Source organism: Leuciscus leuciscus (assembly GCF_965113295.1).
Source record: "Leuciscus leuciscus genome assembly, chromosome: 12".
Lineage (NCBI taxonomy): Eukaryota > Metazoa > Chordata > Actinopteri > Cypriniformes > Leuciscidae > Leuciscus > Leuciscus leuciscus.
In genome coordinates, this window is record NC_138736.1 from 31,089,347 (window position 1) to 31,111,322 (window position 21,976).

Consider the following 21,976-nt stretch of genomic DNA (forward strand, 5'->3'; position numbering starts at 1 on the left):
GTAGTCTGGTGGTGTTATAGTTACTGTGAATGTGGGGGGGTGGGGGGTCTCAGTGTGGTTGTATTTGATTCCAAGAGAGTTTGTGCTAGTGGGTATGCTGTTTCGTGCCAACGAGTGAGCTTGTGTACGTGCTTGCGTGAGTGATGCGAACGATTCGTGCGTGAGAGCGAGAGAGCAAGAGGTAGGGAACTTCATTCATTCTACCTCTCAAACCTCTCACGCTGAGGTTTGAGGTGACACTTTGTGGTTGTTTTGGTGAAAAAAGTGACGCATTGTGCCGACCAAAGAACAGCATTCCTCTGTAGGAATTCTGGGTTATTTTACTGTCAGACTACATTCGATCATTGGTTTGAGAACTCAAAAAGACGCAGTTAAGTCACCATCTGAAAAACGATACAGCCCAGAATTCCTATGGTGCATGTTGGAAATTTGTTTGCCTGCCAGAAATGTTTCCCCACTTTAAACACTAACACAGAAAAACACACACTTGCATAAAAAAAATGAAAAAAACACCATTCACTGACTCACAACATAGGTTGCATGGAAGTATAGAATGGTAAGCATTAGTTAACCTTCCCAAATGCTAACTTTGTGAAACAAAGGAGTGTTTTTTTTTTTTTTCGGATCGATGTGACTTGCTCCTAACTGCTGTTTTCATTTTCTCTCTCTCTCTCACAGGGAAGAAAGGAGAGGACTAACGGAGTCACTTTTCCTCTGCTGCAAATTACGGGACCAACAACTTTCGCAAAACTACAGTATAAGACCTGCCGAGATTATTTAAACAAAAATATACATTTAATAATAATAATAAAGACAGACTTATCGCAGGAGGTGCAGGTTAAATAGAATGATTTACTACCTTAACAGTATACGATATAGGACCAATCAGCAACGCAACGCCACTCACTCTTCTGCTTCACAAGCTGTTGTGCCGTGTGCTTGTGGGTCGTGACCTTTCTGCCCTCGACCCACACATCTACGCCTTGCGCGCGCACACACACACACACATACACAAATGGGACCAACGCTAATATGTCAGTACTACACGAGTTTCACTTCTGGGTTCAAAGGAACTACAGACTATTAAAGTCTTTCTGCAGCAATCTGAAATATGTATATAGAAATTCCAGGGGACCATGTGTAGACATATCGAAACAGTTGGGAGGGTGGGGCTGGGTCCACGCGATCAGAGCAAAGAATCATGGGTGGTACGGTAGCTAGAGAAGTTTTGGGAGTTTGGAAGGATTTTGCTCTTGGTCTCTAATCTGAGTCCAGTTATACATAGTTCTTCATCTTTAATTCTTACAGAAACAAATGACCTGTGGTATAGGATGCTGGTCCTATATTGCAATCCTCCCTAAAATGACTGAATATAGTTTATCACAGAGAGGCTGTAGTTAGAGTTTTTTTTGTTTTTTTTTGTTTGTTAGTTTTTTCTTTCTTTTTATGGAAAAAAAATTGTGGATGATTCGAGAAGATTCACGAACGTGAATAAAAATGTATTTCATTGTATATATCATGCTTTTAAAATGAAGGTCAAGATTTAAACATTTGGGATATTATTATTATTATTATTATTTAGGGAAAATGATTTCTATCCTTTTTTGCAATTAATTTATCAATTTACTGGAGGGCATTTTTTAAATTATTTATGAAGATAGAGGATCATTGGCACATGTTCCGATGAATCCATGTATTTTTAGACATTTTATTTACAGATTTATCATTAATGAACAATCATTATTATTATTATTATTATTATTATTCTATTTATTTTCTTCAACTGTTGTTTCACAACCTGTCGATTACAAAAAAAAATTTGAATAAAATTTTAAACAATATTTTTTGGATTGTGTCTGTGTGTCATTACCGGAATAAATGTATGTGTATTTGTGATATTTTGTGATCTTTAAAATATATATTGTTACCAACTTGCAGCAGAACATATTTTCACTCATTATTTATGTATGCTAAAGTCTTCATATCATTGGCTTTAGAAAAGGCTGTGTATCAACATTACTGCATATTTATAGTGGCTGTATGAACTTTAATTCCTCACAAATTATTTGAATAGACTCTACTGTTTATCCTGCTAATTTCAACAATTGTAAGATGGACGAAACTAATCAAAGACATGCACATAGAAAACAATGATTAGACATGAGAAGTGCTAAGAAGTCACAACAGATTTTTTTTTTATATAAGAACTGAAAAATATTAACTTTTTATATTCAACAAGGAAAAAAGCAATTATTTTAATTTTTGAAAAAAAGCAATAATTAAATTTTTTGAAAAATAAATAAATAATGCATAACTAATATTGATAGCAAACCGTTACTGTTTTTGAGTGGTGTATATAACAAATACATCATGTTTTAAATAAGATTAGGCTACTCTATAATATCATCCATATCATACAAATCTGAAATTGGACGGACTTTGTGTCATTGTCATGAAATGAAATGCCTTGTTGTGATGCAATTATGGTTCTTCAGGTATTATGTACTTCCAATTTAATGATATTTTTTTCAATTGAGACCCACAAATAATCACCCTAGTAATTTACAGCTGTCATTTACAGACAATAACAGAGCTTCCTCAAAGGTTTCGTCATCCCTAAAACGTCACAACTCACATGCAGTTTAACGTCACCTTAAAAAGCTTCTGCCCCGCCCTTCATATTTAGATTCGCACTCCTCGTTTTTTTTTTTTTTTGGCCCTCCTCTTCTGTCTTTCATTCGCCTGCCTCGATTCGGCTCTCAACAACACCCGGCAAAAGTACGTCTAGACACTTTAAACTCGGACATGTGAAGAGAAAAGTTTATAATTCGAGCTACCAACAGTGAACGAAGCGGGGAAAACGCCAAAAAGTGGAAGAGTTTGAACGTCAGCTTTAACGCCAGGCTTTCTCTGGCGTTTTTTTCTTATTACGCGGATTTAAGAAAACTATGCTGACAGATTGGATTATGGATTATGAAGAACGATCACAATTGTACAGATTGCCTTGAATAACTGCGAGATTACACCCCTTTTCATGCACCTTTCCTAAATCCATCTCATCTCATCTCCTCGCGCGCTCACATCCGTGTGTTTCGCACTTCTGCTGAAAGTAAGTACCGTAATACGCAGTTATGCTCATTCCCGCGCCGCTCTTTGTAGTTGAGCTCTCGTTTCCTTAAATTTATTTTCATACATTCATGTTTGTTGTATTTTAACCTAATGTTTTGTTTCGGCTCGATCGCCTCTTGAAGTCAGTTGTTTGATGATGTATACGGCCTACACTGGGAACGGCGCAATGGAAGTAACGTTACACACTCAAATTTAGTAGCGCGTGATGTTGTTAATACAACAATACTACGAACAAATAGCCGTCGTAACTTGTTCGTGTAGTAATACGTCGAAATGCATCAAGAATTTGGAAAACCTACAATGTTTTCTCTTTCCTGGTTTTAAGTTACGTTAGCGGGTTCCATGTTTGAAAGCTGCTCGGGTAATGCATTGTGAGTCATTGCAAATTTGAGGATTAGTTTTTACCTTGATGGTCTTTTGCAGACCATCAGGAGCGAATCTTGTTAGACACGAATGTTTTCTCGCTAAAGGTTTTAATGTAAACCGTTATAATGGAGGGCTAACTGATCTCTCCTGTATGATATCATCAACGTATCAACTTGTGATTGTCGTCTCGTGTTGCACTCGAGCCTCGAGGGCTTTGAAGTGGACTCTCATACCTATGTATGACGTCATGGCATACGTGGAGTAAACGGATAATGGTGCGATCAAGTCATGTCGAAAAGATCGTATTCACGAGTTCACGCCTCCAACCACAACGTCGTATATACGAGTGGGAAGCTATGGATTTTCTTTTCGAGTTGGGGCGTGTCGGTGAGAAACCTGGCTGATAGCCACAATATTTATAGGTATTTAGCAGTGATATTGGCAAGCTTTTTTATTTACAACAAAATAAGCTCTAATTCACTGCACAAAATATAGTAGCATTGTAATATAACAACAACACATGTAATGATAAAGTTTACAATAAAGTTACAATGACTTTATGAATTAATTAAAACATTAAACTGCAAAATACACCTGATGTACATTCTTTGTTCTTAATTTTCTAGAAGTAAATTTCAAAAACCTTGCTGTAAGAGGAGGTACACCATCATCTTGTTCCGACTAAAGTGAGTTGAATGCACCTGACGTCGTAACTTGAGGACTCGAGTTCACAAGATGTTCCAATTATTATTTTTTTGCTTAAAATATTATATATTTTTTTGTTGTTGTTGTGCCCTGCTCATTTTTAAGTTTGCAAGCGAAAAATCTATGTCTTTTGATATGTTTTAAATGAAATTGTTCACTAAAAGAATAGTTCAGGTCATCCATATTTTGCGCCTACTATTTTATAAATATTGAATAAATGGACATAATACTCATTTGACCTACTACTATTTGTATAATATGGAAGTATAGGCATATTTGGACATGAGTCTTTTGTATTCAAATATGCATACTTTTTATGAAATTGAATCATTCACTGAAATCATTCATTAATGACGAATATACCATGCTAAAATCAGCATGAAATGAAAATTCTAAATGCGTGTTATAAATCTCATTGTGAACAACTCATCCATGCATGTTTAATTTCTCTCAAATATTTTAGTCCGTTTAAGTCCCGCAGATGCCCACATCTCAGAATCAAATCCACAACTGATACATTGATAGAACCAAGTTCCGGTCTACATTTTTCCGGATATACGTCACAATACGGAATAAAAGATCTCTTGCTACTTCCCCTACATCGCAATTTTAAGCATCAAATGCATTTTTTCACGCAAAGCTCATTTATCTTTTTTCTGCCAGGTTGTCAAAAAATATGAGTCACTGATTCATTCACGAACAAAAACACAACTACAGCTCTCCAGCTGCTTTTTATAGTTTGGGTATTTGCTAACCAAACAATTCTTCAAAGCTGAGAGTGAATGCAAACAAAAGCTGACTTTTCCAGACAGTCTTTAGACTCCATGTTCAAAGTCCAATGTCTTATTTCATGCTTGGAAATTAATTAAGTCCTCTGAGAGACATTTTGCTATTTCAAACTCACCAGAGTTTGTGAAAACATCCATTAGTAGCTGTGGTGATTTCTAATAAACAGTGTTTTGGATTGCCACTCAACAACAACAAAAAAAGATCTTATTGAAAAGGAAAGATTCTGAATTATGAAGTCATCTCTGATTGAATTTTCAGTCATAACAGTGCAGGTCTTCTGTCAAAGTTTATTGACACTTTGACATTGCTGATATATTCAAGCCTTGCTCAGATAACATTCTGACAGTCTGTATTATCACTGTGTGTTTAGCTCTTCGTTCACACAGAATGGCACAGCAAGGGAGAGAATCCGTCTCATTCTCAAGCCTGGCCGGCTCCAAGCAGTGCTCATTACCACAGGTGACAGTGCAGCTTTTCAGCCGCTGCCAGCCAATGACAGCGGCCATGATGTCATGCTGACCTCTCAGAATGATTCCATTGAAACAGAGCAGGCTTTAGTACAGCTGTCGACCCATCCGCTCAAACCGTGTCACTGACAGCACGAGGATAAGGAGGGGCTTTCATTGAAAAGTCCTCCACATATTTTCTTGGACCCGTGTGAATGGTTCACCAATCTGTACCAGGGATGTGTTCATGTCCCTCTCAGGAGAGCTCATCTTTTACAGAAAGTTTACTTTCTTAGTGGTTAAAATGATAGCTCATCAGCTCACATTTAGTTTCTGAATGAACAATGTAGGTTATCAGTATTGAGGGTGGATGACATGAGTGTTTGCTAAGGGAATGGCAGCATTGAATCTGTATTAAGTCCTCTTAATGTGTTACTTATGTTCTATGAAGGTTTATTGGCAGTGTAATGTGTAAATATTGTACTTTAAACACATGGTCTGTTCAAACACTAGTGAGCTACCTCCATAGACAGTATTTTAAGGCATTATTAGGTGTGCTCCGGATTCTAAAGCCTGTTGCAAGCCAGCAATGTAAGCCGGGGACACACTGTACGATTTTGGCCACGATTCTGAAACAAATTTTGTGAATCCTACATGATTCCTCTGATCACTGTAAAAATTAAAGGATCCTGGAGGAACCTTTTTAGGGTTCCTCACTTTGCCACTCAAGCAGAACCCGTTCAAAAGTGGTGGTTCTCTGAGGAACTCTTATATGAAGCATGGTGTGAAACTGCTTTTGGTCCCTCCTGGAACTGAGTTTTATTTCTTTATTTTGTATTTCTTGGTGGTACCATAGTTACCATTAACTTCTAAGGTAATAAACAAACTGAACCAAATACAAAATAAGAATAGTTATAGCATATTCTAGACACGTTTTAATACATACACTTTGAAAAAATCGAGTAATAGGCCAAATAACAATAAACACGTAAGCAACATGAATAATCAACCATTTATATACAATAGGCTATACAAGATAAGACATCTCAACAAAATGCATGGAAACAAATATATTCCATGTAAAAAAAAAAAAAAATCGATGTACAAATTGCATTAACATCTTGACTACACTAATTAAAAGTTCATCAAATGTTTTTAGTATACTTTAGTATACAAAACAATCCTCTTTTGTTAAGCCTGACGTCACTATTTCCGGTCCAAAAGCTCTATCAGCTGCCTAAAGCAAACAACAAACAGTGCTAATGTACACTCACAGTGCCATTGTAATACTACTGAAAAATCACGATCCTAACCTTTATCTCTATATGCAAATCTCAGATGATCACAGTTATTCAGCTTTTATGAATCGTTAAAATATTGAAGTCTGGGATGCCGTGAGACTGTGAGTGTACACCATTAAAAAGCTTATCTTAAATGTGTGTGATATGAATCAACAGTGCCCATAAAGGTCTAGAAACGAGTAGAAGCCTTGGACCCGGAAACAGAATTCCTTTCAACTTAAGCAGATAACATCACGACTTCATAGATTAAAGTGTTACACTGTTGACATTGTACAATGGACCTTTAAAATATTCACAAGGGGCATTTGACGTGAAGGGCAAGTATGGTAACCAATACTCGGAATTTGTCTTCTGTATTTAACCCATCCGAGTAAGTGCACACACAATAGGAGCAGTGAGTAGTAAAAACAAACACACACAAACGCTCTGCAAACCGTAGACACACACACCTGGAACAGCATTAATTACCACACCAAAATTTGAGGTAATTAATGAGTCTGAAAAGTAAAAATATGCAGCAGCCAGGCTTCTTTTTTTTCTCGCTTTTATGGTGGATGGTCCTGGCACTTGATTTTCAGCTCTACAATAGGTTTTCATTCCTGTTCAAACTTGTATTTCAGCATACTATGCCAAGATCCCTACAAAGTTTAAAATGTACTGTTAGTAATGTAATTAACGCCATAGTTGTGAAAATAAAAACCATTTCCTCATCCCTGTGACTTTTCAAACCTGTTTGACTTTGTCTGTAAAACCCAAAAGCAGATCTTCGGGATAATGCAACCCCAGTCACGTTCACTTCCACTGCATTTTTGGGGTTTTAAATCATTCATGAATCCATTCTTACTTAAACTCGTCTTGTTCAATTCAATACACATCAATTTATGTAAAATGGATAAGTATTCTGTTCATATGAGTCCACAACTTGAATTATGAATTGTGTTATAAGTCTTCTGAAGCCGTAAAATAGCTATTTTTTTGTATAAAAATAAATAAATCATCCTTGCCCTCAAATTAGTCACAATGAAAAATGATTAAGGCGTAAGAAAAAAGGTAAATCAAGCATTATTGACACCAAACCTGTCATTAATTTGATCTGATTAATGTGGGAAGATTTTCAGAGAGTAACTGATTCACACCCACATAGGCTAGCTCTTATAAAAACTAGGAATATAGTGTATCGATGGTTTTAATAGAATTTTAAAGTTTAATAGCTTCTATCCCTGTTCACTTTTGATGAATGGACAAGAGCTGCTTTAAGTTTCATTTAGATCCTTAACCCTTACTTCTAAGATTTTACCCATTACAGCACCTTGTCTAACATTATCAGTGAATATCTCCTAAACTGTCATTGAAATTAAATTCACAGTAGGTAGGTAATGATGATATGGCATAATGTACATTACCACAGAAAATAAAAGACGAAATTACAGTAGTGCACTTACAAGTAAACCAGGTCATGCAGTTTTGAAATATGAAGCTTGTTAAATCACCTACATCAAATATATATTTGAACTATAAGGTTGTGTAAATTGTAATTTGTGTTGTAAGTGGATGAACTAAATGAAAGAAGTTGCAGAGCAGCGTTGATGTGAAGTTTCTGTGGATGCGCAGCACAAACTCCTATCTCTGTGCGAGTGATGTGTCTCCCAGAAGCCCCACGAAATCACTTTAATAATAAGCTAGTCTTTCAAAATGTCTGAATATGTCATATGTGTGTCTTCCTCTGCATCAGGATGTTGTCCGGGCTGAGAGAGTGGTTCTGGAACGAGAGGCTGTGGTTTCCAGAGGGCCTGGGCTGGGCCAACCTGGAGGATCGCGATGGTGTCATCTACTCCAAAGCTTCTGACCTCTGGGTGACCCTGCCCATCGCCCTCGTCTTCCTTATCATACGACAGGTCTTTGAAAGGTCAGCGTTAGATTATGAATGTTTTTATGTGGTAAACAAACACCAATGTCAATATTGTATCTGCAACATATGGTTTATGCACTGGGCTTTTTTTAAATCAGAAGTGCATATATAGACACAATGCTGTTCATCATAAAATAATCCTGAAAAACAATTAACACTGATTCCAAAAAAATATTAATCAGCACAATAATAATCATAAGAAATGTTTCTTTAGCACCATATTAGAATGATTTCTGAAGGATCATGTGACACTGAAATAAGGGCTGCTGAAAATTCAGCTTTGCTTCACAGAAATAAATAACATATTAAAATGTGTTAAAATAGAAAACTTATTGTAATAACATTTCACAATATTACTGTTTTTACTGTAGTTGTTCAAGTAAATGCACCTCGGTGAGCATTTTATATCTTAGCGACCGTAAACCTTTAAAGGAGTGTAATATGGAGTGTTAAACTTACTGTAAACAACTGTATACTGCAGCTCAGAAGTAGGATATTTGATATTTCATCATCTGTCTTATAAATGGAATCATTTAGTAATCAATCTGAATTATGTTTGACATGGTGTGAAATTTCAAAAACTGAACCTTTGAATGATCAATGCTTTAAATATGGTTAACATTGATGCAGTGTTTTCAGTTTTTCCAACTCAAGTGTTGAGTTTAATACTGTTCATCAACTTTAGGACGGTGGCCGTTCGTCTGGCCACAGCTATGGGCGTAAAGGAGAAAACCCGAGTGCGAGTGGCTCACGACCCTATAATGGAGTCGTACTTCAGAATCACAAGTAAAAGTCCCAAACAGGTACAATTCAACATATTCTACACTGTCCAACTCATCAGTACAGAACAACCCTATTAATATGTTCTTTTTGAATGTTTCCTCATTTGCAAGCTTGTGTTAAATAAATGAATGAATGCAGAAATTCAATTTTGCTAAGTCTTGAATGTTTTTTTCAGTCTACTTGTGATTGACATATCTAACTCAACTCATATTTCACCATTAACGGACCCTTCATGTTCTACGTCACTCTACAGGGCGAAATCGAGAGTTTAGGTAAAAAGACGGGGTACTCAGAGAGACACATCCACAGATGGTTCCGGCGACGACGGAATCAAGAGAGACCAAACCAGCTGAAGAAGTTCAGAGAGGCCAGGTACAGAGCGACACGCACAGGCCCTCCGATCCCATCCTTTCATAAATGGTCGTAAATTGCATCATTGTAAAGTCTTGCAAAAAGCAATTGACTGCTCGTAAACATCATAAAATGATTGAGTAACATGATTGAGTAATCTGAGAATGGTACGGTATGCAATTATTACACAATATTCACTGTGCAACAAAGAAAAAAAACATACATTTTCTATTAGGTGGTAGGAAGTCTATTTCACACTGGAGAAACGGTATGTGGTATTAATAAACGGAAAAAAAATTTGGCTAATGTACACATGCATAACCCTTGACATTTCAACATCTATTTGTCTTGTGCTTCAGAAACGCATCCAACACGTGTGATTTAAAGTGATTTAAAGGAATGTGCAGGGTTCAATACAAGTTAAGGTTTATCCGAAGCATTTTGCATAATGTTGATTACCTTTTCAAATATTTTCAAACCGTCCCTCAAAATGTATACATTTAATTAAAAACAAAATGCAGATAAAATAACCAGGCTGATCAGCAAACATCTCAATCCACACGGTTTTGAGAGTGCAGTTTTCAATATTATAAGTTTCAACACAAGACTAGTGTGATATTGTTTATCAACCAAGTCTGTGCAACGTTTTATCCATTCGTGGCCGTGTAAAGCATTTTTCACTTGCATTGAAGTTTATCCACTTAAAAAACTAATTACATTTTACACAACCTTACAGTTCAAATATAATTGATGGTAGGGAATTTAACAAGCTTCATATTTCAAAAGTGCATGACCCGGTTTACTTGTAAGTGCACTACTGTAATTGCGTCTTTTATTTTCTGTGGTAATGTACATTATGCCACAAAGGCTTGTCAATAGCTTTTAACTTGTATTGAGCTTTGAAAACATCCTTTAAATTAGGTTGTTATCATGCCGTCTCCTACTGTCACTCACAATAGTAGGACATAGATGCTTTAAATATAGGCTTAGGTGCTGTTGTTCGTGATGTGGTCTTGTAATAGTACAGTTTGTATCGTGAGTGGACTCTGTCAGTGTTGTTTTGGCTTGTTTTTGTACATTTTGTTGCTGTGTGTCCTGTAGTAACTTCATAATGCAAAAATAAGTGTAGACCCTTGAACTGAATGGCTGGTGATCAAATAATGTTTTGGAACCAATAATCCAAATAATAATGTCATTTATTGATATGAGAGATGCATTGCTTAGTTTTTATATTATGTTGCTGATATATGTCGTTTGCTGAAATGGATGTACATTTTCTTACAGTTGGAGATTTACCTTTTACCTTCTTGCTTTCATTGCTGGCCTTGCTGCACTTGTTGATGTAAGTTTTTCAAACGCTTCCCTTTTCCTATTTGTTATTATATCAGTATATACTAGTAGATCGACCAATATTTGATCATTTTGAGTTTTATCGGCATGAACCAAATCCTACTTTGGCCTATAACATTTATATTAGAGCTCTCAATTCGATTAATTGCATCTAACTTAAAAGTTTTTGTTTACATAATATTTGTTTGGTTGGTATATGCGTGTCTGTCTATTACTGTACATATATACAAATTTATATGTATAAGTGTGTATAGTATATACACACACGGACATATAATATATACACACATATATTATGTAAACGAAAACTTTTATGTTTGATGTGATAAATCACGATTAATTGATTTGACAGCACTAATTTATGGCTGTGGTCATTCTGAATCTTGGCTGGTTGGCGCTTGTACCTTTTTCAAAATGCTGTTAGTTTTGTTTTGGGATAGTACACATTTTTTGGTTTCAAATATATGAATGAATTTTGAGTAAGTGTTTTTTATTATTTTTTATTCAATACTTACAATTCATTGAAGTATTTGAAGATGTCCCGTTTTTATCCATAAATGTATCCATTTAATTTCAGCAATATCGTGTACGTCTAACATTACATGTATACCCTATCATAATTATATTATGTAAACTACAGATCCAAAGTTTGGACAAACTTTTTTGGGTATTGGCTGTTAAAAAGATTTTGGTATTGGCTGTTAAAATACCCATACTAGTGATTACTCCTCCATCATGTTTTTAAATTGTGTAATTTCATACTTGTGACCTGCATTGCTTTTGTTGAGATGAAATGCAAGAGCTTCTTTGACTTGGCTCATATTCTCTTCATATTGTTTGTCTTTTGCAGAAACCTTGGTTCTACAAAATGGAGGAGATGTGGGCGGGGTTTCCAATGCTAGTATGTTCACTTCTTTTATTCTTCTTCCATTGATTGTAGATTTGAAAAGGGTCTTCACAACCTTGACCTTCAGTGAATCTTTCAGTGAACTTTCATGTTGCTAAGCTTACAATATGTAAATAAGAGTGTTTAAGGAGGCGTAGAGAACTTTGAATTTGCAATGGGAAATATGCAAACTGATTCCAGATAATCCTACAGCTTTGGATCATGACATCTGTTCTGTTGACTGCCACACTGAGATGTCATCTTTCAAACATATTTGATTAATTTCTTTGTTTTCTGTGTCTCTCCAGCCGCTGCTACCCTCTCAGTACTGGTACTACATGATCGAACTAGGGTTTTACATGTCACTCCTCTTCAGCGTAGCATCAGATGTCAAGCGAAAAGTGAGTGTGCTGAGAATATCAAAGCCTAAATATAAAAAAAGGTCAATATTTTTAATAGAAATATCCAGTATTTGTGGAAGCTTGTTTCCGCCACGGAATAAAAATAACAAAGGTAATTGCGACTTTTTATCTTACTGTTCTAACTTTTTTTTTTTTCAGAATTGTGAGACAAACTCGCAATTGGGTGTTATATAATACGAATTACAAAATATAAACTCGCATTTCTGAGAAAAAAAGTCAGCTCACAAATCTTCATCTTGCAATTTGAACTTAACTTGCAATTGCAAGTTTATCTCACGATTGACTTTTTTTCCTCTCAGAATTGTTTATATGCAATTCTAGCATCTTTTTTTCTCCCTCAGAATTGTGATATATAGACTTACAATTGTGAGTTATATAGTACGAATTGTGAGTAATAAGATTAAAATGTTGCAACTTTTTTACACTATGGCGGAAACAAACTTCAACAGCATTAGTTTTGAAAGGTTGATTATTTGTTTACAAGCATTTCCACAAGATGTCTGTCAGGTGTGATGTTATCTGCCGTGTTTGTGTATGCATGTGAGGTTAGTTAATATTTTACTTGTGTGCCTGTGGAAAATCTCTTGTCTCACAGAGCCTAATAACATACATTTGGATTTTTATATAGTCTGTCTCCAGCACAAAGAATGCTCCACAAGCCACAACAGGAAAAGAATAGCGGGCTTAAATTTATCAGCAGTTTACTACATCATATGCCTAGTGTTTTAGTGTCACCTCTCTGAAAAAAAAAAAAAAACATGCCAAAGCTGGTTTTAGAGGGGGTTTTGGGGACTTTTCAACTGGGAGACTGGCTGAAGACAAGCTTGGCAAAGTAGGAGACCAGCTAAGATCAGCAAACCAACTTGGGCTCCTTTAAAAAGCAGTGAAATTGGAGTCTCAGAACAGTACGATCGCACATCAGGTTATCTTTTTAAGCTCTTCATGAAGTATGTCTAATGTTAGTGCTATCCTTTAAACTTCTAGCCAACTGTGTGAATAAAGCTTCAGAACTAAACTGAATGAAGATGATGCATCAATGTACCTTCTTCCTTAAGTTTGAAGGAACATTCAAGAATCTAATGAGATGATACATCCACACAAAACCTATTTACATTTGGGTTGTACGTTAAATCAAGCTTCATCCAACATGAAAAAGTCACCTGCCTGAGATAATAAAATGCAACAGATTGAATGTCACCTGGTGATATTTTCACAAACTGAGATTAATAGGTCATCTATTTGACGTGATGGTTCGATTAATCAGTTACCTAGTCTATGGTGCTCATCCTGAACTTTGACTCTAAAGCTGGAGCAATATCATACTAATATCACTCAACAGAGTATGTGAAATCCAAATTCAGTGCCTTAAATTCATAGAAAAAGAGAAGGAATATGCTAAAGCTATATTACAGATGCAGTTTAGCAAAAAATAAACAGAAGCATAATCTAATGATGCTGTATACTATGTAGAAGGTTGTATGCGTTTTGTTTGTTTGTGAAGAAATACAATGATTTGGCGAGTTATAATACCATGATATTTTGTAATATGCACTGCCATTCAAAAGTTTGGCGTCAGTTAATTTAAATTTTTTTTAAGTAATACTTGTATTCTGAAGTGACACATTTTTAATGTTACAAAATCTCATTATGAAATAAATGTTTTTCTCTAATACACATTAGCCTAGAATAATGACACCCTTTTATTCAATACTTTTTGCAACCCCATTTTGCCAAGATAACAGCTCTGAGTTTTCTCCTGTAATGCCTGATGAGTTTGGAGAAATCCTGACTAGAGATCAGAGATTATTCCTCCATACAGAATCTCTCCAGATCCTTTAAATTCCCCGGTCCATGTTTATACACTCCTCTTCATTTTTCTATTCAGGTCAGAATCTTAATTTTGTGGTGAGTGACACATTTTTGTGGTGTTCTATTATATTTGTTTTGGATCATTGTCCTGATGGAAGATTCAACCACGGTCCATTATAAGATTTCTAGCAGAGGCTGTCAAGTTTAGATTTTTTTTATCTGTTGATATTTGATAGAATCCATGATGCCATTTATCTGAAGAAGATGTCCAGGACCTCCTGCAGCAAAATAGGCCCACAACATTAAAGATTCAGACTGTGATTGTGTGCACCAGACCCATCTAGTGGGTTTGCTGCCAAAAAGCTTTTTTCTTCTTCTTCTAATCTGATAGCCCCCCAGTTAAAGTTCAAGTAGAGTCTTACAACAGAATATGCTGGAGTTTGTTTTTGGATGAGCGAGGAGGGTTTTTCATTGAAACCCTCCTAAACAACATGTGGTGATGTATGTGCTGTTTGACACCAAGACTCAATTAATCTCTGCAATTCTCCAGCTCTGATCCTCGGAGTGTCTTTGTCCACTCAAACTCTCCTCCTCACCTTGCATTAGGACAATATAGACACACGTCCTCTTCCAGGCAGATTTGTAACATTTCCTGTTGATTGGAACTTTTTAATTATTGTCCTGATGGTGGAATTGGGAATTTTCAATGCTTGAGCTATTTTCTTGCAGCCAGTTTCTGTTTTGTGAAGCTCAACAATCTTTTGCTGCACATCAGTGCCAAGTTTCTCAAAAGCCCAAGTAGATCATAGAACCATTGCCACCAATGCTCCACAAAGGCTCACAATGCTTTTGAGAAACGCAGCCCAGAACTATGTTCTTTGGTTTTATCCAATGTGATGGATGATTAAGGGAATTTGACCTTTGTGTTTCCTCATATTTATACTCGTGTGAAACAGGAAGTCATGGCTGGATAGTTTCATGTCTAGTCAACCTGGTGTATTGGTTTGCTGTTACTGTTTTTTTACTGTAATTTATCACATAAATGAGGCCTGAAAGGGATAGTTCATCCAAAAATGAAAATTAGCCCATGATTTATTCGCCCTCAAATCATCCTAGGTGTATCTGACATTCTTCTTTCAGACGAATACAAACAGAGTTATATTAAAACATGTCCTGGCTCTTCCAAGCTTTATAATGGCAGTGAAATGCCTGTTTCTGTTTTGAAGTCCATAAAAGTGCATCTATTTATCATAAAGGTGCTCCACACGGCTCTGGGGGGTTAATAAAGGCATTCTGAAGCAAAGTGATACGTTTGTATAAGAAAATATTCATATTTAACACATTACAAAGTAAAATTCTAGCTTACGGCCATACGCAGTCTACTTGCGCCTTAAGCGCAACTTAGGATGTCAGAAGTAGCGTCATGGCGTAGCGTAAATATCAGCAGTATGTCGCATAAGTTGCGCTTAGACTTAAGTCGAATCCGTACTGTATGTTCGTTTAGCCGGAAGCTAGTTATTTTACTTTTATAAAGTTTTAAACATGGATATTTTTCTTACACAAACACATCGCTTCGCTTCAGAAGGCCTTTATTAACCCCCCAGAGCTGTGTGGATCACCTTTATGATGAATAGATGCACTTTTATGGACTTCAAAACAGAAACAGCCATTCACTGCCATTATCAAACTTAAGAGCCAGGACATTTTTGAATATAACTCCGTTTGTATTCGTCTGAAAGAAGAATGTCAGATACACCAAGGATGACTTGAGGGTGAGTAAATCATGGGCTAATTTTCATTTTTGGGTGAACTAACCCTTTAAGAAACTTCTTTAAAAAGAATTACTCACCACAGTCTTTTGATTGGTAGTATTCCATATTTATATTATTTATCTGGTACTCCTAATAATGCCATGGCACTATGATGATGTATGTCCAAAGCCATTGTATTATTTTGTTGTTAAGATAATATTGCCTCTCATTCTCTCTTCCTCAGGACTTTAAAGAACAAATAGTGCACCATGTTGCCACCATCGTGCTGATTAGTTTCTCCTGGTGTGTGAACTACATCAGAGCAGGAACCCTCATTATGCTGGTGCACGACGCCTCCGACTATCTGCTGGAGGTAATGGAACATCTGAAGAACATTAGCTTTGAGACTGTGTCTCTGGAGCTTTGACTTTGTTACACTTCAATTAAAAAAACAAACGTTTTTCAAGCAACATTAGAATAAATGTATTTTAGTGAAAAGCAGTATGTCTATGTTTAACAGAATGCTTGAACTGTGGTGAGTTGATTAATTCTGTTTGGATAGGGCTAGTTGTCTCTGAAGAGGTTTGGTAAATTTGAATTTCAGACATACTTTGATTTTTATTATCCTCACCATTTCAGTGAACATCATAGAGCAAATTACATATGGTTTTCTGCTAACTTCCTCTGAGAAGTCTAATCCCATCCATATTCCCGATAGCAGTCTCTCTAATTGTGGCTTCTCCTTGTTTATTTTGATCTTTGCTGAATACCTTAACTAAAACTGCCTGCTACAGCTTTATTATAAATTAAGACCTTTTTGAAAACTTTCTGGGCAAAATAAATATAATTTCGGTGGTTCAAGTACAGCTAGCATCCCATCCGATGTAAAAAAATAAAATCAGTAAGGAGAGTAGTCTGATCATGGACTTCTCAAAATTGACGTTAAAATAATGTTAGTCACAATTAAAATAATTTTATCATATATATAGGTCTTGCCTACTTAATTGAGTTTCGTGACATCCACATCCAGATCCCAGTCATGTCCAGTCCATGATTTCACAGGTATCCTATATTGATAGTTGTAAGCTTAAGTTTTATATATAAAAAAAAAAATCTTGTCCAGTGCTGTTACTGAGCTTCATATGCTTTCAACTTCAAGTTCATGTAGATTCTGCAAAAGCCAGAAGTAATTCGGTAAATCTACTTCAGTCTGTCATGGTTGTTAAAGGGATAGTTCACCCAAAAATTCTGTCAGTAAGGACTCACCCTCATGTCGTTCCAAACCCGTAAGACTTTTGTTCATCTTCGGAACACAAATGAAGATCTTTTTGATGAAATCTGAGTGCTTTCTTTCCCTCCATTGACGGCTACGCAACTACCACTTTGAAGCTTCAAAAAGTTCATAAAGAGATCCATATGAATTGAGCGGTTTAGTCCAAATTTTCTGAAGAGACTCTGATGAACAGATTGAATTTAGGCTTTTATTCACATATAAACATTGATCAGCGAAAATGAACAGAAGCTCAACCGAACCTGCTTAATGCGCGAGAACAAACCTCTTGTGGAAGCTCAAACGCGCGCTGTGTAACACGAGAATGAACCTCATTGGTTCTCGCACATCAAGCGAAAGTACTTGAGCTTCCGTTTACCACAACTGATGTGTGAACTGATGAATGTTTATATGTGGATAAAAGCCTAAATTCAATCTGTTCATCATATAAAGAAATCGTGTCTCTTCAGAAAATTGACTTAATCGCGCAATTCATATGGATTAGTTTTACGATCACTTTAAAAACTTTTTGAAGCATCAAAGTGGTAGTTGTGTAGCTGTCAAGGGAGGGACCAAAATCACTCTGATTTCATCAAAAAGATCTTCATTTGTGTTCTGGAGATGAACAAAAGTCTTACGGGTTTGGAATGACATGAGAGTGAGAAATTAAAGACACAATTTTTATTTTTGGGTGAACTAACCCTTTAATGCAGGTGTGTAACACTGCTCCCTAGTGGTACTTTAGTGCAAGAGTCTAAAACACATGTCCTGTCTGTCCTATAACAGTCTGCCAAGATGTTTAACTATGCCGGATGGAGAAAAGCGTGCAACTACATATTCATCTTATTTGCTGTCGTCTTCATAATCACCAGACTCGTCATCTTCCCATTTGGGTGAGTTAAATAATTTTCTATTTTGATCCCAAGGTTTATTATTAAACTATATATCATTAATCTCTCTTGACACTTTCTATATTTGTCAAGAGTTATCAAATGTAAGCTCTATAAATAGTAATTTGTGCTTGTCTCCAAGATTGGTTGAAATGCCAGTCTTTAGTTATTGTTATATAAATTTTAAAATGAACTCCATATGCCTTTTCTCTTCACTGCTAGGTAAATGTCAGATGTAAAACACTCACTTTCTCTCTTTTCTGTGTCTCTCAGGATCATGTATTGTACCTGGGTGTATCCAGTGACACTTTATCGTCCGTTCTTTGGGTATTACTTCTTTAACGGGCTGCTGTTTGTGCTGCTGTGTCTGCACATCTTCTGGGCCGTACTCATCCTGCGTATGGCTATCAAATTCTTGCCAGGCAATGTAAGTTAACCAACACAGACTGCACTGATTTGAATATTTCGTTTTGGCATTTCATACACTATAGTTCTGTAACTGTTGATTTCAGAGCCAGAAGATGAAAATAGCCCCCTTCCCCCATAAAATATATATTTTTCTCTTAAAGTAATAAATGTCAGATTCAACATCAAAAACCATATTCATCCGCTCAGTCATGAGGAGCCAAAGCACAACCAAAACAATGTTCTTCTGCAAAATGCATACAGTTTTGTTTTTTAACCAATAGAGGGCCAAAAGTTGCATAGTGTACGTTTTTAAATGGTTGGTTGACTCAAAATCAGTTGCTTACCATCAAACAGTTTTTCACACATGGAAAAAACTAAAGATATTTAGCAGATTGTCCACGCTGCTCTTCTCCGTACAATGAAAATAAATGGTGATCATCACCATTCCTGTTCCCATCCAATTAATTTGACAAAAAAGAGCAGCTTGAACAATCTGCTAAATATGTTCTTGTGTTCCAAATGAGAGAAAAAAATCATGTGAAATGACATGAGTGAGAAAATTATAACAGAACCTTAATGTTTGAGCTGAAATTGTATTTATAGAATTGTAAGATATATGAATCGCAAGGATTTTAAAGCTTCATCAAAGTTAATTTGTCCTGCCGCAGAATATTGTGGAGGACGAGAGGAGTGACAGAGAAGAAACGGAGTCTGAGGATGACGTGGACGACGAGACATCAGTGAAAAATGGAGCGGTGCAGAACGGCCACTCTCCCCTAAACAACAACCATCACCGCAAGAATGAGTGATGCTTTCAGAGACGAGAGAGGAGGTACAACACTCCTCTTCATGTGCACATGGACGAGAGAGACCAACAAACTAATGTCAGGGGTGTTTGATAGATTGAAAAGGCCCAGACACACACACACACACACACACACACACACACACACACACACACACAAAATACACACACACACACAAAATACACACATATATACATGTAGTAAATGTGATACAAATTTTTGCAAACAGACATACTTAAAAAAAGAGAAACAAAATAACCTCTTACCCCTTGCAAACTATTCAAAACACTATTAACAGGCACTGTATCATTAAATAACCAGTAAAGATTGTCTAATGTTAGTGAATCCAACATTCACTTGTTCTACTGGAAATATTCCCTCCAGTTTAGTACTACGCGTTTGGTACCTTATTAGTACAAAGTTGAACTTCTGTTGTACTGCTGTTCATACGTTTAATTTCTTTTTCTCTTTTTGGGCATCACACACTGTTATCCTCCCTTTAGTTGTCAGTAAGTTTTTTTGCATGTTTTATTTCTGGTCAACTGTCAGATTTCCCAGTAATTGTGTTCTGAAGTTGCCAGAAACTGACTGGAATTATTTTTCTTTTTTCATGTCCTATTTGTTCACTTGACAATAGCAGTCTCACCAAGTGACCTTCACGCGCCTGCTTACCTTTATTAAACACACTTCATCACAGATGTGTGTATACCGAGGGTCTTCCTCACTGATCTTTCTCCAATGCAGTTGCACTTAAACGTTATTGACCCAGTTTTGCTTCTTCTAGAGATACAAAGACTCATGATTTGTAATGCCATGATAGCCTGTCCCAAAGTCGCTGAATCAGTATGCTGCTTTTTTCTTTTCTTTTTCATTTAACGTTTGTCTAGTAATTGTTGTGTCTGTAATGAAGCAACAAATGTGTGTGTTTCATAACTAATATTTGTGTTTTGCTCAGCGTGTGTCCTGTAACACATTTGTTAAAGACTCATTCTTAGTTATATCAGTTACACATACAAGTTATTTTAAAGATTTTTTTGTTGGTTTTTCATTTAAGATTATTTTTATTTAAGGTCCAGATTTTTTTAAGCAAGCCTGATAAGCTGATAATTTATGCAGTAGGTGGAAAATTGCTTTGTAAAAAAACAACAACAACAAAAAAACTGTACTTGGCAGACAAACCTGTAGTTTATGTTTTTGTCTCTTCCATTAATATGATAAATTATTTCAATAATCAGTATTGACTGTTGGATGCACTTTGTAACTCTGTCTTATGTAAAATGCATTATAATGATTGTGTTTTCAGCAAACGTTTTGACATAACTGAACCTCTGGTTTGCATTTATGGTATTTATTGGAAATAAATTCCATAGTTTTCAAAAAAAATAAAAAGGTTCAGTTATGGAATTAGTCCAATATGTCCTCCAGTATGTTATGTTTGCCCATTGGCTGCTGCTTTACATGAGGTCATATGAAACTTTAAAGGGAGAGTGTACCCAATAATTAACATTCATCCTCATGTCATTCCAACTCTGTATGACTTTGTCTTCTGTGCAACACTAAAGATATTGTGAAGAACGTTGGGATGCAGACAAAATTTGGACATCATTGATTGTATTGTATGAACAAAAACTAAATCTTCTTTTGTGTTCCACAGAAGAAAGTAAGTCATACATGTTTGGAATGACATGAGGGTGAATAAATGATGGCAGAACGTTTATTTTTTTAGGTGAACTGTCCCTTTAAGTTTCATAGTCAACCGTAAGGTCAGGTTTAACAATTATCTCTTATTGTAATAATAATTAAGCAACAGTTTTACAAATTGTGGTCCAGTATTTTTTATTTTATTTTTGTTTTTTTATGATGTATATGAAAGTCAGTTTCAATACAGGTGCACTTTTGCAAGTGGAACGGGACATCTGGATAGGCTTTAAAAAGTTATTTTAAGTTTCCGAATGTTTTCACAAGTGCCTTATTTGCAAATGTTTATTTGTGTTGTTTCCATGTGTGCTTGTTGTCCTTGTGTTCCTCGCCTCATCACCTTTAGATTTTAAGCTTGACCATCCTCCTCTCTCTCTCTCTCTCTCTCTCTCTCTCTCTCTCTTTCTCACTCCTCCTCTGTTTACATCCATTCAAATTCATCTCTCCTTGTGGCCCAGTGCCAAGACCAATCCCCCCACCATGTCCTGTCAACTCTGGGTCTATTGCACAAACATAAACTGTTTGATCAGTGTCCAAACTGCCTGTGTTTTGTTGTATTTTGCATTGTCCTTATTCAATGATGAAAGATAAAGATTCTTGTGGATGACCGTTTTCTTTTGTCTGTGTTTTCATATTTATTTTTATATATATATATATATATATATATATATATATATACACACACACACAATGTATGTACATACAACGATGAGCCAAAACACTCTGACCGCCTGCCTAATATGCTGTTAATTCTACACTGGTCCATGCTGAGACATGGACTCTACAAGAACCCTAAAGGAGTCCTGTGGTTTCTGGCACCAATGCTTTAGCAGCAGATCCTTCAAGTCTTGTAGGTTGTGAGGTTGAGTCGCTGTGGATCGAACTTGTTGGTCCAGCACATCCCAGT

The 21,976-nt window shown here is 36.1% G+C and overlaps 2 protein-coding genes across 6 annotated transcripts in view; both read left to right on the forward strand.

The window, feature by feature from the left end:
- The window catches only part of celf3a (cugbp, Elav-like family member 3a), a 38,317-nt gene extending 36,476 nt beyond the window's left edge, over positions 1-1,841 (forward strand). For both annotated transcript variants that reach the window (XM_082187237.1, XM_082187238.1), the window contains one exon: positions 679-1,841. The gene's annotated coding sequence lies outside the window, so the exon portion shown is untranslated. The remainder of the gene's footprint in view (positions 1-678) is intronic.
- Positions 1,842-2,705: 864 nt separating this feature from the next.
- Positions 2,706-21,976, forward strand: part of cers2a (ceramide synthase 2a) — a 30,163-nt gene continuing 10,892 nt past the window's right edge. Inside the window, exons 1-12 of one of the 4 annotated variants that reach the window (XM_082187241.1) lie at positions 2,706-3,109; positions 4,122-4,181; positions 8,469-8,642; positions 9,331-9,448; positions 9,682-9,800; positions 11,064-11,121; positions 11,980-12,030; positions 12,324-12,416; positions 16,242-16,370; positions 18,054-18,160; positions 18,431-18,584; positions 19,234-21,681. In XM_082187241.1, coding sequence (XP_082043367.1) covers positions 8,470-8,642; positions 9,331-9,448; positions 9,682-9,800; positions 11,064-11,121; positions 11,980-12,030; positions 12,324-12,416; positions 16,242-16,370; positions 18,054-18,160; positions 18,431-18,584; positions 19,234-19,374 — 1,143 coding nt within the window. In that variant the 5' untranslated portion in view covers positions 2,706-3,109; positions 4,122-4,181; position 8,469 and the 3' untranslated portion in view covers positions 19,375-21,681. Of the gene's footprint in view, positions 3,110-4,121; positions 4,182-8,468; positions 8,643-9,330; positions 9,449-9,681; positions 9,801-11,063; positions 11,122-11,979; positions 12,031-12,323; positions 12,417-16,241; positions 16,371-18,053; positions 18,161-18,430; positions 18,585-19,233; positions 21,682-21,976 lie in introns of those variants that run through there. The other 3 variants (XM_082187242.1, XM_082187240.1, XM_082187239.1) reach the window with 3 other exon arrangements.